General features: G+C 36.6%; 1 protein-coding gene across 21 annotated transcripts in view; it reads left to right on the top strand.

Moving 5' to 3' along the window:
• Positions 1-19,007, top strand: part of ABI3BP (ABI family member 3 binding protein) — a 260,542-nt gene that overhangs the window by 139,050 nt on the left and 102,485 nt on the right. For 17 of the 21 annotated variants that reach the window (XM_030940138.1, XM_030940197.1, XM_030940157.1 and 14 more), the window contains exons 10-16: positions 2,440-2,517; positions 4,470-4,544; positions 5,325-5,399; positions 6,501-6,572; positions 7,035-7,109; positions 17,459-17,524; positions 18,672-18,746. In XM_030940138.1, coding sequence (XP_030795998.1) covers positions 2,440-2,517; positions 4,470-4,544; positions 5,325-5,399; positions 6,501-6,572; positions 7,035-7,109; positions 17,459-17,524; positions 18,672-18,746 — 516 coding nt within the window. The remainder of the gene's footprint in view (positions 1-2,439; positions 2,518-4,469; positions 4,545-5,324; positions 5,400-6,500; positions 6,573-7,034; positions 7,110-17,458; positions 17,525-18,671; positions 18,747-19,007) is intronic. The other 4 variants (XM_030940179.1, XM_030940187.1, XM_030940191.1 and 1 more) reach the window with 2 other exon arrangements.

Below are 19,007 nucleotides of genomic sequence, written 5' to 3'. Positions count from 1 at the left end.
GATATATCAAGAGTTCCCCATTCAAATACCCTCACTATCTACTAAGTTATCTGATGTCTAAAATACCATTTATAGATATACAGTATGGCCTGGTGCAGTGGCTCCCACTTGTAATCCCAGCACTTTGGGAGGCTGAGGCAGGAGGATCACTTGAGCTCAAGAGTTCAAGACCAGCCTGGCAACATAGTGAGATCCCATTTTTACAAAATAATAATAGTAATAAGCTAGGTGCTGTGGCACGTGCTTGTAATTCCAGCTACTACTAGGGAGGCAGAGGCAGGAGAATTGTTTCACTTGAGCCCAGGAGTTTGAAGTTTGAGGCTGCAGTGAGCTATTGTCATGCTACTGCACTCCAGCCTGGGTAACAGAGTGAGACCCTGCCAAAAAAAAAAAAAAAAAAAGGAAGAAGAAAAAACGATATGCCTGTAAAAGGAATTAGTAATATACAAAGAATACAAACGTCTCTTAGGAAGGGGTAGTTTGCCTTTTTTCCTTAACAGCCTGATTTTAGGCTAATGTGATTGCCAGCTAAGAACATGTTTTGAATAAAGAAATTGAGAGCATTGCCTGTGAAAGTCTAGGATCTGGATGATTAAACAAACAAATAATAAGAGATCCTAGGTCAGCCAGGGACTCACTGAGAACATGAGATATTCTTAATCAGGAAGGAGGCTTGGAAAGAGAAGAGGACACTGAAAGACAAGAGATCGTGAAAGGAAACCTTATAATTTTACATTTTAAAAAACTTCCTATGGTGCATGTTGAAAGTAATAGGAACAGAGTGCTTGAAAAATTCATGATCTGAATGTTTTTTCTGTGTTAACAATCAGAATTGTTCACACAAAAGATGTCAGGAAAATTGATAAAATTTAGACATTTTAAAAATAGAATTTATAAAATTATGCTAGATTTTTTAAAAATTCCTTTTTATGCCCTGCTAAATTAATTTGAACAATGCTATTAAATATTTTGTTGTGCAAACATGCTTTGCAACTTCAGAAACACACAATTTGTTGCAAATTATCACTTATGACACTTATTGGTGGCATTTTAAATCACTCCTGAGAATTAGCTATCTAGAAATCTGTTGTATGCCTTTATCAAGTAGAGATTGAAAACTGATTTGCTTCTATAAACATTGGGAAAAAGATGACTTTCTAATTGTCTTCGAGCTCATCAGAATTAAATAAATATTTTTGAACCCACATTAACAGAAAAGAAGAAAGTGGTCTTTATAAAAATAAAGTGAACTACAGATTATAAAATGAATGTTCAAAGAATTTTGTGTGTGACAATTAAAGGTTTCAGCAGGGAGCAATTTTGTCCCTTAGGGAATATTTAGAATTGCCTGGAGATACTTTTGGTTGGTAGAACAGTATCTGTGGAGCACAAAATATTCCAAAAGTTTGTGAGAGCACTGTTGGAATCCAATGGGTAGAAGCCAAGAATACTGTTCAACATCCTACAGTATACAGGTCAGCCACCCATACAAAAAATAATCTAGCCTCAAATATCAATAGTGCCAAAGTTGAGAAATCTAAGTTCTATATAGCCTTAGGACTCTGAAAAATCCTGTCGGATTATATAATCGGCTCAAGGTGGCATGATCAGGGTATCCCAAAGGGACATAAATTCTTTCATGCCACTAGACTGTTTCAAAATACTATGAGCAGGTAATATTATGATTCAACACGGAAAATAACTGAATAGAATTAATCCTAATTATACCCTTTCAAATGGGGAATACCATAATTGCTGGGGAACACAGCCTTAGAAATGTTACTTTTCTTTCTTTGAAAAAGAACATCCACATTTTAAAAGGAAGTTTCTCAAATAGTTACATAAAGAGGAAAACTGGAAAAAAATTATTTTATTCTTTGTACTGAATTTCCATAGAGATTAAAAGAGAAGATCTACATCAATATGAGGCTCAAATACAATTTACTGTTTAATGTTTTACCACAAATATTTTCAAATAGCTTAGTTTCCTATGTGTGTTGTTTGTGGTTTTCTAAAATCTCAATGTCATAACTTATTACATTTTTTACCATGTATAATAATGGAAATTTTCTATAGATGAATTTTTTAAAATTGTGAGTACTTGAATGTAAAATTCCAGGAAGCATTTGCAATGCAACCTATGCCTTCCAGAAATTCTATTTATCAATCAGATGACTTGAGATGTATCCAAGTATTGGGTTGTGAATTTTTTTCCTTCATGTCAATGACAATTTAGATCTTAAAGAATTATCTAGGGTTAATAAGAAAGAATTTTGAAGACATATTAGTTCCTGCTAGAGACACACAATAAAGTTGTTGACTGGCTGGTGGGGAAGGGAGTGCAAGATTAGATTTTTAGTCTGCTACTTGATTATGCATTGAGGGATGTATTTTTGGACACTGCAAATGAGGTAAATTGTTTGTTCTTTGACTTTTTAGCTAAGAATGAAACCTTGGCATTACCTGCCAAATCTAAAACACCAGAAGTTGAAAAAATCTCAGCACGATCCACGACAGGTAATGAGATTGCTATGTTGTTGACCTTGAGAAAAGAAAAAAATGCTTTTTTTTCAAATACTAATCTGCAGCCTTTTTTTCAGTAAAGAGCCAGTAGGAAATTCATTTTGATCATAAATGCAAAACAGTAGGAGATTCCATGTCTCTAACGTTTGGGAAAACAACAGCTGCAAAATGAGCTATTGAATCACATAACTGATAAGTAATACAGAAGCTGTATTTTTTACTCTAAATGAAAATTATTAGTTAAACACTGAAATATTTTTATATTAAAACATCATACCACAAGTTTGGTGCTGTCCTTGTGTATGATGACGTGAGACCATTTTTCATTTCTACTTTCTACTTTCACAAGGGGTCAGTGTAGCAAAATGCCATATATTCTTCACAAATCCGTAGCTTAATATCTGTGAAAATACTTGAATCATTAGAAACAAATGTCTCTGGAACTTTAGCAATCCTAGTGTAGAGAATATAGAATAGTTCAGTAACAACCCTTTAAAGAATTAATGCAGTAAGTGTTTTCTCCATAGTTTATCACCATTACTAACATTAAGCATTTCTTCTATGAAAGAACTACTCAAGTCCAGTCTGGCGGGGCGGCGGGGGGGTGGGGGGACATTAATCTTTGAGCTAGAGTTTTTTCCAGAGTAGTACCACCTTATCCAGGACTTGACGAAACAGACATCTGGCAAGAATTCCCCACAATCTATATTTAGCAGAGTAACTCCAATCTGAAGTGAATTTTTCAGTCCACAAAATCCTATAACTTGAAATATTGATGATATACCTTTTACTAAACTTTTGGATTCATAAGTGGTCCAGAGAAGATAAAAGTTGTTGTGGCAGTGAAATAACTTCACGAAATCCACTGAAGTAGGAATATGTCTGAGAGAGCAAGATGAATATGGTCCTTTTCTAAAGAAGACAGATGGACCTTTCATCCCCACCTTCACGGGATTTGGAGCAGAGGTAGCTCCTGGAGTGACCCATTTGGATGAAATTCCTAGATGGTTTCTGACTTCAGTATATGTGATCAATATCCAGAAAAGCATAGGCATGGCCCAGTGGGTGACTCCCAGTCCCTTTCTCCCTCAAAGATTCTGCCCACTTTCCCCAATTATACTTTTTTCTCTTGGCAGCATTTCTGATGGGAGAGTCTACATTTTTTTAGTCCTCTGCCAAACCCTCCTCAGAGTTTTCCACTTCAGAAACACTTAGGAAAACACCACAACTTATTACTCAGGGTTATTGTGTTTATTTTGTGTTCTTGCCCTGCAACATTCTGGGGGTTTCTGGCTCTCGATTCATTTCAGATCCCAGTGATCTTAGTTCTTATTTCTCCAAAACTATTTAATTGAGCTTTTTATTACCTTTAATCTAGCATTTGGGACAAACCTGTGGCTGAGGATTTAAATTCTGATCATAATTTCAATTCATTTTCAAGCTTTGCATGTTCATTGGAGTGTAAGAGTGAAGTCTTGTAATATGATAGCTCTAAGTAAGACTTTTAGCCCCAAGTCATCCTATTATTTGCCCATTTATTCATTTAATAAACTATTATCTTGATTATCCTTCAGATTCTTCAATAAATGATTTAAAAAATAATAAACTATTATCATGTGCTTGTTTACTATACCCCAGGTATTCTGCTAAGCCCTGGAGATAAAGAAAAAGGCAGATTTAAAATTGTGATTAAGCTTGTAAGTGCTTCAATGAAAGTCAGGTCAGAGTGCTTTTTTGGATAGAAAGCAAACCCAGAAAGGACCAGTTGGAGAGGAGTGTCAGCTCAGGCACTTGAGACAAGCCAAGGAGCTCTTTACATAGTAACACAAAAAGAAATGGGCTGTACAAATATCAGTTTCTTATTCTGAAAGGCAACAAAATGTGTCTCCTGGTCTTTGGTTGCTTCCCTTTATCTTAATTTGTAAAGTTGTGTTTTTACCTTTCAGAGACTCCTGAAACAGTTCCAAGAACCACTAAACCCACTACATCTGGTGCATTAGATGTTTCAGAAACAACACTGGGTAATTCTAAGAACTTTTTTTTTTTTTCTTAAAAAAAAAAAAAAAAAAAAAAAAAAGAAGTAACAAGAAAATAACTCCCTGGACTCACAGGAAAGAAACCTGATGCCTTAACTTCTCTCTCCCTCCCCACTTTCTCCTTTTCCTTCCTTCCTGGCAGTGGTTAACCTTCCTATTTCTTGGACAGATTCCACTAAAGAGTTAACCACATGGCTGATCCTGGTGACTGACCTTCTGGGCAAATCTGGATGCTAATTGCTAACTGAATGCCCTTTTTAACCAGTCTCTGGGTTATATAGACAGAATACCAACCTTTTAACCCCCAAATCTTGGGGGAGAATGAAGGAAACCTGGAAGTCTTGATTCTGTGCTTTCTGCTTAAATTGGCTTTGGGAAGTCTTGTGCATACTAAATTTGGGGTGAAACCCCAAAAGTGTCATGCTTTTAAATAAGAATTTCATGCCACCCATGTTTGATGTTTCTTAGCCCAAGAGAATCTAACTTGCTTTGTTGTTCTCTTTCCCCTGAAGAAAAGCAGCAGCATGTGTTTTGTTCTGTAATTTGATGTTGATCTTCTCTGCCACACCACTGCCTTTTGAATGTATACCTTCACATTTTGACAGCTATGTAACTTTTCCACAGAAAGTTGTAATTTCCATTAAAGGTATTGGCTGCTCTGTGTGCAAGAGTCTGTTACAAAGTTTGCTGTGCATGATCATGGTTGAGCCACAACATCAAAACCCAAGTCTAGGAGTTGCTAACTGCACTCTTTTTGTATTGTAGTTGTCAGCAAAAGGACCCCGGAAACATTGCAAACTATTGTAATACCTCAGTTTGAATTGCCACTGAGCACTCTAGGTAAAAATTGATAAATACTGCAGCTTTATTATTACCTTGGATATTGTATGCATGCTTCAAAGAAATCCTGTGAATTAATTACGCTAATGTATACCCAATCCCTTAAAGGTGACACAGTCTTCAAGTTTAGGATCCCAAAGAGGCTCTCCCTATGACGAATCATTCTGGTTGGGTTGTTTTTCTTTTAAGTGATCATATTTTAATATTATGTGTGATTCTTTTAATTCAGAATCAGTATGTCACTGAACAAATTGATAATTTCTGTATTTTTTGTAAATGTTTTTACTCTCATCACTCTTAACAGAGAAGATATATTTATGATATTTCTGCAGACTGCTTCTTAGAATTCTTAGAATTTTTCTGAGTGAAGTATGAAAAAAAATGAGAGTGGGGTGCAGTGGCTCATGCCTGTAATCCCAACACTTTGGGAGGCTGAGATGGGTGGATTGCCTGAGGTCAGTAGTTGGAGACCACCCTGGCCAACATGGTGAAACCCTGTCTCTACTAAAAATACAAAAATTAGCCTGGCATGGTGGCACGCACCTGTAATCCCAGCTACTCAGGAGGCTGAGACAGGAGAATCGCTTGAACCCGGGAGGTGGAGGCTGCAGTGAGCCAAGATCATGCCATGCACTGCAACCTGGGTGACAGAGCGAGACTCCATCTCAAAAAAAAAAAAAAAAAAAAAAAGATGAGGGAGGAGCTTACATATAAAGCCACGTAGTTACCGAAATTCTATTTTTAAAAGCTTTCAAATGGACATTTTCTAGTTCAGATGTGTTGGCTTGATTTAAATTTAAATGAAATATTTTTAAGAACACACATAAACATCGCTGAAGAAATCAGGAAACTGGTTTAATAAGGGTGGAAAAAATATTCCAAATACAGTAGCTTAAATTTAGTCACTTAACTATAAAAAATTGAAAAAGAAATTTTGTTACATTATTCAACATTGAAACAGAGATGTAAGAAATACTACTAATGGTCTCTTAACATGATTTGCCTTTTCGTGTTTGCTTTTGTTTTTCAAGCTTAACATTTTAAAAATCTTTGTTACTTGCACCTCAAGTCATCTAACTTTCCTTATGTGTTTCATTACAGCTCCAAAAAGGCTTCCAGAATTTTCCGAGGCAAAAACACCCTTCCCTTTTGAGAAACCTGGGGGCACATTGGGTAATAAGGGTACCTTAAATTAAATATTAAGGCTGTGGGTGGTGATTGCTTAATTCTGCAGGACACATTTACTGCATCTTATTTCTGCAAACCCCACGAACTGATAGGCAAACAAGTAGTTGATTTGATTTTTTTTAAATGAATCTATTTGTTTGGATTTTCAACAAATTCAGTAAAATCCATCAGTCTTAATTCCACATAATCCACTTAGCTTTTTGTCCTTAAAAATGTTGACAGTCTGCACCAAACTCTGGTCTCTCTCTGACCACTAATTAAATGTTCTCTGGATGGATAAGTACTGATTTCTTACTGATATATAATGACTTTTTATTGTATTAGTATATTGTAGGCTTCTGGTAGCCACTTAACCATACCAGCAACCTATTTCTGTCTTGTTCTCCTCAAAAAAAAAAAAAAAAAAAAAAAAAAATCTTCAGCAAATTCCATTTCTTTTCAATATAGCTTCAACTGAAAAGCCATGGATTGTACCTACAGCTAAAACATCAGAAGATTCCAAAGTTCTGCAGCCTCAAACTGGTAATTAAATCCTTTTCTTAAAAAATCGATTATAAGAAGGAATATTGAGTAACTTACTGTTTTTATTTTTATGGGTTCCTTAATTGATTATCAGTGTGCTTTGTAATAAATGGAAAACCTATAATACTTTTGTTGATACTGAGATGAATCTCATTTTTCCCCATTACAAAAGCAAAACGGTTTTGAACGTTTTAAACATACTTGTTCTAATTTCTGGATATAATATCTTAGAAATGGGGCCAGAACATGAACTATGAACTGGCTCATTAATAAAGATCTCTTTAGTGACATGAAAGCAGTACCAAAATAAGAAGCATCAGCGGGGGTCTGATTTAACAATATGAGTTTCATATTCTCTTGCAGGGAATATTTGCTGCTTTTGGGCAAAATAAATAAACATTTAAGAGCTTACTATGTGAAGATAGTATACTAAGTTCTAAAATCTGTAAGTACAGCATGATGCGTAAGAGAGACCACAGGTCCTTGCGGTTAATAATAGACCTTGGTTCCAGGCCTCACTCTCCTAATAACCATGTGATGGCTACTTTTCTCTACTTTCGGAAGGCATTGATTTCCTCTTTTGCAAACTGTAGCAATTGGCTTTATTTTTCCTGTTGAGAATTCTTGTGTTCCACCGCTAAAATTGATTGAGATACGTTTCTTTTACAAAAAAATATTTTTCTCTTTTAAAAAATTCTGTACATCTTTTGATGCCTAGCAGTCAACTAAAGAGTGTATTCAGCATATAAGAATTATAAGAAGACCTCAGAAACCATCCTTTATGATTACTTCCATGATTTTTGGTTTTTTTGTATTTTAATTTTTGTTTGCTTGTATGTATATTAATTTTTGAAAATCTTCTAGTTGTTTTGACTTTATTTGGGGTACATATCATATAGTGTATAATGAAGTTGGGTGTTTCATATAATGAACTTAAATGCAGCAGCATTTTGTGGTGTTCTCCAGAGTCCAGCAGAGGACTGGGTTTGAGAAAGGATGAGCATGAGCCCTCATAGATCTTGGTGAAATTATCCTTTCTCTAGTATGTGTAATGGGCTCAGATATTAGTAAAAGATAGAAGATGAGGTCAAATTAAGGGACTGTGTCTATTATAGTCGCCCCTAGTTTCGTTAAGTGAGAACACACTTGAAAGTTGGCCGTGGTTGTTCACTTATCCAGAGAATCCTCAAGCTGTATCTAAGTCTTGGTTTTCCTAGTCACTGACTTTAAAATTCTAGTGCAATTAACTAAGGTGGGTGCCAAACCCCTTTAGGAATCCGGGTCACCTGGTTCTAAAATCTAGGTTTTGAGTTGAAGTTCATACTGAGCCTCTGGTTCCATCACCCAGGTGCAGCTGCATTGTAATTATGATGCAACAACTAGTCTAGGGGCGTATGTGATGGTTTAACCTGCTGCACTGTGACAGCCCTGGCTGTGACTCCCACATCCCTCAAGAGCACCTGAGCCAAGTGCCTTTGGGGATTTTGGGACTAGATAAACTTTTAGATCCTTTTCATCTTTTAGCTTTTGGGTTAGAACATGGGGAACATGGGGTTCTTTTGGGTTTAAGCAACATCTAGTGTTTGGTTTCTATGAATATTCAAGAGCAAACTAACCAAAACATCAAGGAAACCATTTTTGAGACTTTAATGCCTGGCATATGAATTATATAGAAAGACTTGAGTTGAACCAAGCATTGGGGAGTGGGGAGAATATGTTGGGATGTGAAGGTTGCAGAGTTACAATGAGACGAAAATAGATGATATAGGAAATGCCAATAAAGGAAAGGTTTCTTTTGCCTTTCATTAAAAAAAGGCATATTCTGGTTTTGCCCTGATGATGGAGTATGAGCAGCGGCTAATGCAGCAGGAAACTGACTCTTTATTCAGCTGCTTCACTACTGCCAGGGCAACCTTCGGTTGCCAGCGAAATTCCAACTGAGAACTCCCAACCTCTCTAGACAAAGAATTGAGACTTGTCATAAACTGTAATAACAGTACAGCATGTGATTGCACATATTAACATTAGCCCTAGAAACTTCCCATCCTGCCTTATAACAGTTAATTTTTATGTCTTTGCTACTTAGCATGATCCTCAGTCCAACAGCATTTGGCATCACCCAGGAACTTGTTGAAAAGGCAGAACCTGGGCTCCACTCTAGATCTATTGAAACAAGATCTGCTTTCCAACAAGATGCCCAGGCGATATGAACATTAAAATTTTTGTTTTTGTTTTTTGAGATGGAGTTTGCTCTTGTCGCCCAGGCTGGAGTGCAATGATGCGATCTCGGCTCACTGCAACATTTGCCTCCTGGGTTCAAATGATTCTCCTGCCTCAGCCCCCTGAGTAGCTGAGATTACAGGCACCTGCCACCATGCCTGGCTAATTTTTGTATTGAACATTAAAGTTTGAGAAGCACTACCTTATCAATGTAGTCTATAATGTTTTTACATGGTGCTGGTAAGAATCATTGGGTGTAGTCAGTTATAGCACCATGGACCTCAAATCGATACAAGATCGATTTTTCAAAGTGGGTAGTTAAGTATCTCTTGTTTCTGCTAATGTGCAACACTTCCATTTCTAGTGTGAGTGTTCTGTGGCATCTTCCTAACTTATGTTAACTTTCAAATTAAAATTTTATAACGCATGTATTATCTGTGATTTAAAGAGTGGTATATTTATACAGGCCTTTTATTTCAGCCTTTGTTTCTTTTGATTTTGTGCAAATTTACATGTGTACTAACGTTCTATTTCCCATTTAGTTTCAACATACATAATAGGTATTTTATTTTCCAATTACTCACACAGCTTCCTAAAGCAACTATTTTGAGAACTGAGAAAAGAGACAGGTAGAGATAGTGTTTAAATGGTGGTCCACAAGACCCTGAATCCCATTTTTAGTTGCAATATCTTTTGAAGGAACATTGTATAGGTTGGTGCAAACATAATTGCGGTTTTTGCCATCACTTCTAATGGTTTTGCCATTACTTTTAATGGCAAAAACCACAATTACATTTGTACCAACCTAGTATTTTTAGCTGATATTAATGACATTATCACAGCCAAATGAGCACATTCTGTTTTCTCTGTTGGCGTATGATGCATCTATATTTACTCTATCAGTTCCTTTCAGCCAAAGACCAGCAGAACACACTTGTAGTTGAACAAATTTATGTCTATTTACTTATTACAATGATGGAGAACACAGACCATGATAAACTGGGGGAATCTCTTAGAAGGTAGAAAAGACTTATTGTAAGAGTTTGTCTTGTGTTAAATGATGGAGGGAAGGGTCCAAGGCAGTAAAACTTTGCTCTGAACTGGATGCATTCAGAAAGTGGGAGTAATTCTGTGATTGAATGTCTTCATAATTCTTAATTAGAAGGCAAGACCAGCAGAGGGAAGCTAAAGCTGTGACTGGTTGAGAAGCCACATCTACTCGTATTAGCTAGAAGGCGGGGAGGGTAATGTTTGTGCTTTGAGTGATGTTCATGTTTTTGTCTGTGTGCCACATAATTACAGACTGGTCTTGTTTTTGTCTTGATCCATCAGGATCACAGAGTGGTCTTGTCTGATACTGGTGTCCTTTGGAATTGTTGATGTTCAACAGGAGAAACAACACAGCCTACCTGTGGGTACTCCTGGATGCCAGGGGCTGCTTTTCTCTTTATCAACCGTTAAATGAGATTTATCATACTTTTTGTAAAGTTTATTTTGGTTTACTGTTTTCTGGATTCGTTTTCAACATATTCTGTGTCAGAAAATCAGAATATGTGTACTCAAAAAGATTTCTGTACCATTCTTGAATATAAAGACTCTAGGAAAATTCTCACTTGCACACTGAATATTGAAATTCCTGGGTCATTTCAATAGTTTTTGGCAACCCAGGGACAGAATATTTGAAGTCTGGAATATCCCAGGAAATCTGAGATGTGTAGTCATCAAATATATTCTTCCTGCTTTCAGTCTATGTGTCCTGATCTGTCATTAGTGCTGCATTTTGTGATTTCATTATTTGGAATTGTATTTTGCATTAAACCTTCTATAAAGTACGTTGAAGTGAAATTGATTCATTTTGATTCCCTTGGCAAATCTCACTTTCCTTAAAATATATAAAGGTAATCATGAAAATCTTCTCTAATTATGTATCATAATATAAAATTATTTATAAATTTCGTATCTAAAGGAAGTTGGCCACACTTTAGAATTTAGCTGCTTGTGACAGTATTTCACGAAAAGTTAGTCTTTCTGATGATGCAATAAAATTGGTTTCATGTTTTATTGGAAAGTAGCCAGTTAACTATAATCTCAGTGCTGTTAAGGAGCAAGCTCAAGAAAAGTTCTCAGTATCTTCCATTCAGATGAATTGTGCGTGTGCATGTATGTGCACCTGCTTGTTGGATCATTTCTCTACTGGAATACAATAATTTGTGTTTGCATAGCAATTTTCTTCTAGGAGATTCAAGGGGCTATTATCTACCATCATATTGAGGCTTCCAAAGTCCCTAGAAACTGGCAGAATTATTGTCTTTTATCTTAAAGTGATACAAGAGGAACTTAACTCTGAATGGGTTAGAGGGGGAAAAATTAGGCTCATTCATTTCTTTCCTAATCTTTTATTCAAGAAACCACTCCAAGTTAAAAGTAAAGCAATGACCTATAGCTTGCTCTGAAAATTTGAAAACAGCTTTTACAACTGAGGAAATTAAATATTACTGGGGCCATGTGCCTTCCAGATATGGTGTATAAGAAACATCACATGATCTGCGAGAGGCCAGCCAGTCCCTGAAGCTTATTCTCATTGTGAATGTGATCGCAAATGTGAGCTCTAAGGTGAGATAGAGCTAGGTTAATAACCAGCTCAACTCCCAGTTAAATAACTTGTTCCATCTATAAAATGGAAATGAGGTATAAATTTTTCACCAGGTGGTTACATCTTAGAAATAATGTATAAGTTACTTAATATAATGCAAAATATATAAAGGGGTGCCTTGTTTTCATTTTCTTAATACAATGAAATGTTGCATTGGCTGCCACCCCTTCACATTATACTGTTTATCCCAACTTCCTGAATTGCTATATATAATCAATAATAGCAATTCTGCTTTTAAATTATTTAATAAAAGATAAAGGAGGAGTAGAGAAGAAAAAAAACTCCAAGCTCATATATATACAATCATACCAAATGATCTATGGGTCTTCATTTCACTTGTAAAAAAAAAGTTCGAGAATGGAAAAGACATGCAGTATTTACTCAGAGGTCGTGCCACCCCTTGGGAATAGCCTAATGACCTCTTACCCCTGTGGCAAGGATGGTAAATCATATTACATAGTCTCTCTCTTCAGTTACGGTGGCAGCATGAATCACTCCATAAACTGGGCTCTGAGGTCCTTCTTGGATCAATGAGCAAAATAATGCCACTATCAACTTGCTGTGTTTCTGGGGTACCAGGGAAGGAGAAGCAGCACAAATGCCATGTATTTATCATCCCACAGATGGGCGTGTGCATGACTTCTAAAGACTTAATATGGGTTGGGGAGTTACGTGGAAATGAGCTTTTTGTTTCTAGTTTGATAATGCCATGACTGTTAAGCCTCCTTAATTTACTTAATCATAACCTTAAAAGACCATCGAGTACCAGGAGAGTTTCAAAAGCAAATAAAGACAATGGTTGCAAACCCATTAATTTGAAGTGTTTATTTTCATCCTTAGGAAATCCTCCTGCCTGTTCTCCCAAGTGTCCAGAAAAACCAAATGTTGCTCCAGCTTTACTGTTACTTGTTACTAAGCTGCTGCTGCTTCTGGTATAATTTCCTCTTGAACCATATACAGTTATCTTGCAGAGAGTTTCTTTGACGGAGAGAACCAAGCATGGTCAGCTTCAGTTTTACCATCAGATTTTTCTTTGGGAGCTTCCTTTAGGAGGTCACCACTAATTATTTTCAGTGTTAAATTCTTACGGTACTTTGTAGAACTAGAGTAAATTGAATATGTATTGAGCCCTATGTATCATTTCAAGGCTTGAAAGCTGCAGCCATCAGCATGCCCAAGGAGTAGTAGAATGGTTAGAAAGTTTTGGCAGCAGGCGATTTGTTAAGAGTGGTTAAAAAGAAGTAAACACATAAGGATATGCTCATTTATCATCTGTCTGCCCTGTAAGGTGTTGATTAGCACAGATCTGGCCCACCCAACTGGATTGAGCTCAAAAGAGGAGAAAACGAAGGAGTGGATAGTGGTGTTGATGGTTTGAGAACAGGAAAACAGATTTCAGGTATAGCAGATGGTTTGTAGATTCACTGTGGCTTTGAAGAGATTTATATCTTCAGCCTTTAATTTTATTTCATGAACATTTTAATGAATATTTTCTTGCAGGCAATATTTTCACAAATTTCAGGGCCAACTAGAAAGGTATTTTGTTTTTCCACTAACTGAAGAAAGCATTATCAATGTATTTAAGTGGTACTGAGAACTCTGTGTGTGGTATTGTTTTTCTTCTCTAGCTACTTGCTGTATTTTCTCATTGCTCCTTCATATATTTTTTAGAATTCCATTTCCATGACAGGCTATGTCTACACAAGATGCCAGGTATTTGTGTAGTAGAGGAAGAGATTTGTATGCACACACTTGCACATCATAACATAATTAAAGGACATGTTTTCATTTATTCTCCAAACTAAGCCAGAAAGTTATCCTTACTAAGAGCTTAAGCTACCCAACCATCAAACTCACTGTTATTATTTATTGTTATGGACATTTTGCAGATTAATTCTGCTGAGTATCCACCATGCATCAGTTTCTGGATTAAGTAAGTCTTGATGAGCATAATGAGCATGACAGATACAATTTCTCCATTAGTGAGGTCTTTTGTCTAAGAGTTAATGTTAAAAAGGAAGTTTTCACATAGTTACTAATATTCAGAGAATTTGAGTAAGATAAAGTCTTGATCATTTGAAATGGCTTGTGTTTTCCAGAGCAATATCAGGGCATTTTTACTGGGGACTTTTCATCTAGTCCGTTTTTCAAAGTAAAACTAAAATGTATTATCAACAAAACATAATTTAGGACTGGGCACAGTGGCTCATGCCTGTAATCCCAGCACTTGGGGAGGCCAAGGTGGGTGGATCATGAGGCCAGGAGTTGGAGACCAACCTGGCCAACATGGTGAAACCCTGTATCTACTGAAAATACAAAAAATTAGCCAGGCGTGGTGGCACACACATGTAATCGCAGCTACTCAGGAGGCTGAGGCAGGAGAATCGCTTGAACCTGGGAGGCGGAGGTTACAGTGAGCTGAGATCGTGCCATTTCACTCTAGCCTGGGTGACAGAGCAAAACTCCATCTTGAGAAAAAATAAAATAAAAACCTAATTTAAGAAAGTAGTTTTAAGAAGGTATAGAGCAAATGGTAGTGCATGTTATTTCATATTATTTTTTCCTCTGGAAAATCTGAAAGTAAAACTTAGTTATCATGATTGTAAGTCATTACTATTTTTTGAAATAAACTAATATTGCCTTTTATAACCTGTGAATTGAATTATCTATTTTATTTGTTACATTAGATTTAACCTACAACTTTTGGTCCCATGTATGTTCTGTGAATGCAAAATCAGGAATACTGCTTAATGTCATATAGCTGTAGCATTTCACCCACTACCGTAAGCATAGTGATAGAAGTTTACCTCTAAGCAATAATGCATGACAATTTACAGGCTACCGTACAGAAAGGTTCACCCTTAACACCTGACTACTTATCAATTTTATAGCTAGTGTAGCTTTTAGAAACCAGGCCTAACAATTTCATGAATTTTTCTCTGGTATAGGCATGTATATAGAAGGGTTTTATAAAGATATCAAGAGCTGTTGATTTTTAGAGAGCTTTTCAAAGAACTCTATTTCAACACTGTACTCTCCCCCGGCATCTCTTTACTTTTTTGTTGTTATTGAGATGGATTTGCTGTCATGCAGGCTGGAGTGCAGTGGCGTGATCTTGGCTCACTGCAGCCTCTGCCTCCCAGGTTCAAGATATTCTCAAGATATCCTGAGTAGCTGGGACCACAGGTACCGGCCACCCCAAGCCTGGCTAATTTTTGTATTTTTTTTTTAAGTGGAGACAGGGTTTCACTCTCCTGGCCAGGCTGGTCTCGAACTCCTGACCTCAAGAGATTCACCCGCCTTGGCCTCCCAAAGTGTTTGGATTACAGACATGAGCCACCATGCCCAGGCAATCTCTTTACTTCTGAATCAAAAGATCTTGTTTAACTCGTAAATGAAACGAGGTGTGGTGTGCTGCTTAGAGCTGACGAAACAACACAAAACTTTTAGTGGCACATGTGCCTTTTTAGCACTCTTTTTCTTTCCTACTCTTGGAAACTACAGAAATAGAAATATTAAAAACAAAGTATGCTGGCAAATGTCTTATTTTTGTCTTAAGTGTATTTGATAAAATGTTTAGAAGTTAAGGGATCCCTGAAAATTGGGAACTTCCCCATTTGAGCCACAATTGCCAGAGGATGATGGAAGAAGGGCTTCTTTCCCCAGTAAGTGCCTTATGGGAATAACGAGGGGAGATGGATGCCTGGCTTGGAGTCTCCTGATTAAAAAGAAATTGTAAATATGAAAAATAAGTTTAAAAAATTGAGTAAATATCATAAATACAAACTGTAGGAAAATTGGTCCAATGTCACTAGATGGAAGGGAGCTTTAGGAGTTAGGATAACAAAGACAGTCATAACATTTTTCAAAAGCAACAATAGAAATAAATAAGCCATTAACTCATATTTTCTTACCTAGTGTGAGAGGATTAAATACAAGTTGGCAAAGTTTTTATTATTTTGTAGGCGATAGAGCTGGTCTTGCTAGATCCATGACTTGAAATTGGCTGAAAAGTAAGCATGTCAGAAATTACTGGCACTTTTGATCTTTAAAAAACTTAGTCATTCGTATCTGACCTTTTAAAATTACAACAAGGCTAAAGAAAACTTGACATTACAGTATAATAGATGCATTCTCAGAATGTGTGCATATTTTTAACTCACAATATTCTTGCTATTTTTGAGGATTTTGTGAAACAGTAGATTCATCTTCACACATTGCAATGTTTCCTGCCTCTTTAGTATGTAGTACAATATAAATGCTGTCTACTTTCAGAGGATGTCACATGGTCTGATATTATCTTTCTTACAGCTTCAACCAGCAATGGTTCAAAATCATTAAATTACCAATGAATTACAAGTGACCCCAATGACTACATCTTCCTGTGAACTCCCTTTTTCTTGATTTCTGTGCTGCCATTTTGAATGAACAAGAAAAGCAACATCTACCTCATAATAATCCATGCGTTCTCTATATTCCTCGTGACCATAGTAACAGCTCTTTGTATGTGAAAGAGAACACTTTGTTATGCTGTTTTTGCTTGCAGGTTCAACTCTTATGTGAACATGAAAATTATCCCCATATTAAAATAATTCAATCTTTATGTTTAAGCTCATCCTACTTTCCCTCATATAGAATAGAAAATTTATCTTTAAATGCACCCAAACTCAAGAAAGGCTCATGGCTCCATGGAGAAGTACAGAAAGCTGCCTGTAGGTAACATGTCAGGAGGGGATGGTGCCAAAAGAGAATCCTGGTTTTAGCTCTGCTGTTCCTGGTCCTGCTGAAGGAGAGGAAAATACACTGGATAGGACAATTTCAGCATGTGATCACTGGCAGATGTCTTCATGCTATAAACCTCAACTTCATTATCTAGAAAATGGAGATAACCTCTCATTATCTATAAAGTAGGGCTACTGCCTACCTCATCTCTTTCTCAGGGATGTTAAGAGGGTTCAATAAGTTGATGTATGAGAAAGTCTGCAAACTATGAAGTGCTATCCAAACATAAGATATTATAACAGTAACTTTTACTAAGCTTAACAGTAACTTTTACTAAACTTTTACTATTGCTTAGTCTAGAAAGACTTTGGGCAAATCACCTCAATGGGACTGCTGTTTCCTTCTTTAGAAATCTCTCCCCAAACTGCCATCTGACTTTATTTATGTTTATACTCTTTGCAGCTCTTTGATTTACAGCTGGCACTGCATGATTATAAATATATAGTACTATGTTCTCATCACCCTGGAGGCCAGCATCAGGCCAGCTCACTATATAAAATCCTGCAAGACGAGTTTCGGTAATTGCTTACATGTTAGTGACAAGGCTGGCAGCCTGGAGCCAAAATGCACCAGCGCCTACATAAAACTGTCCTTCAACCAGCATTACAACATGTCATGCAATCTTTCTAAATTAATCAAATTTAACCAAAATTAACCTCTCTTGTTTTGTCTTTTTTTTTTTTTTTTTTTAAAGCAACTTACGATGTTTTCTCAAGCCCTACAACATCAGATGAGCCTGAGATATCAGAGTCCTACACAGGTATACCTGGCCTCTCAATTCTGTCTTTGGATCCCAGGTGTTCCAACACTTGGTGGTTCTTCCTTTAGTTTTTCGCAGAGTGGAAAACTGTGCCCTCTGGAGATCTGCATGGGAGAAATTTCCACCTGTGTCAGGGGGATGTGTTTTACCCACTCCTCCCGTAGAGTGATTCGTTCTTTACATTTCTCAGTAAATAAGCTCTGTCACATAAGGGAGATGCAGAGAGATTTGGTTGCCACTGAGGAAAAGTAAGATAATAGCTTATCACTGTATGGTTCAGAATCATCATAAAAAGGTCTTTGAGTTGATAGAGGGTTTTGTCTAGAGCAGTAGTTCTCAAATGGGGGGTAATTTTCTACTCCCATCCCTTCCCCAGCATATTTGCTAATGTTGAGACATTTTTGGTTGTCACAACTTGGGGAAGCACTACTAGCATCTAGTGGGTAGAGATCGGGGGTGCTGCTGAACCCCTGCAGTACATGGGGTAGCCTCCCACAGCACAGATTATTTGACCCTAATTGTCAATAGTGCTAGCGTGAGAAATCTTGCTGTAGATCAGTCACGTAATTCGTTTGACTGTAGCAGTTCAATTGGGTCTAATATTAGGCATTAATATTACTGACCCATCTATAGTGAGTTACCTCAGTCCGACAGCTCCTTTCAGCAAATGTTTATCAAACACCTACTAAACTAGGCACTGTAGGAGATTCAAAGGGAGTAAGACTGGTTTCTGCCAGGTATAGATATATGACTAATATTTTTTGTATGTATAACATTATTTGTGTCATGGTAAATAAAGATGAATAATTTTAAAGAGCAGAAAATGAAACGATGAAATAGAATGTCAGCAGTGGGTTCAGTTAGCATTTATGAAACGAAATGGAGGAAACCAGAAAAACCCATTGAAAACCAGTTGAATGTATAAAACAGTTTAATCATGGTTTCTAATATTTAAAGTGTGTATGTTTTTTAAAGTGAGCTCATCTTCAACTCCTAATGTATCACTAGTTTTAAAATGTGGGCCAGCAATCCCTCAAGTATTCTTGATATTTTCCCTCATATGAGGCATAATTTATTACTCACGAATTTGTATTTTATTCCTGGGGCCTTCTACTGCTTTTATAAATGTTGACATTTATTCCAACAGCAACAAGTGATCGTATTCTGGATTCTGTCCCACCTAAAACTTCTAGAACTCTTGAACAGCCAAGGGCAACACTGGGTAATGTTTTTAACTGAAAAATCATGCTTTATTTTCCATCAAAAAAATTCATGTGAATGCCTTTCTTCCAAATGACCATTTCATTCCATCACATCTAATCATTTGTCTATCCTATTTCTTAATATACACATCTCTATATTTTTAAATACAGTCATCTTTTATGTTCCATTTAGGGCTCTATTTTGTTTTTTTGAGCTGTAATAGATAATATTTTCCCTATCCTTTTAGTTGTGAAAGCTTTGAAAACTGCATGGACGTCGT

This window comes from Rhinopithecus roxellana, chromosome 1, assembly GCF_007565055.1.
Source record: "Rhinopithecus roxellana isolate Shanxi Qingling chromosome 1, ASM756505v1, whole genome shotgun sequence".
NCBI classification, from domain to species: Eukaryota; Metazoa; Chordata; class Mammalia; order Primates; family Cercopithecidae; genus Rhinopithecus; species Rhinopithecus roxellana.
This window is presented reverse-complemented; position numbering and strand designations above follow the sequence as displayed.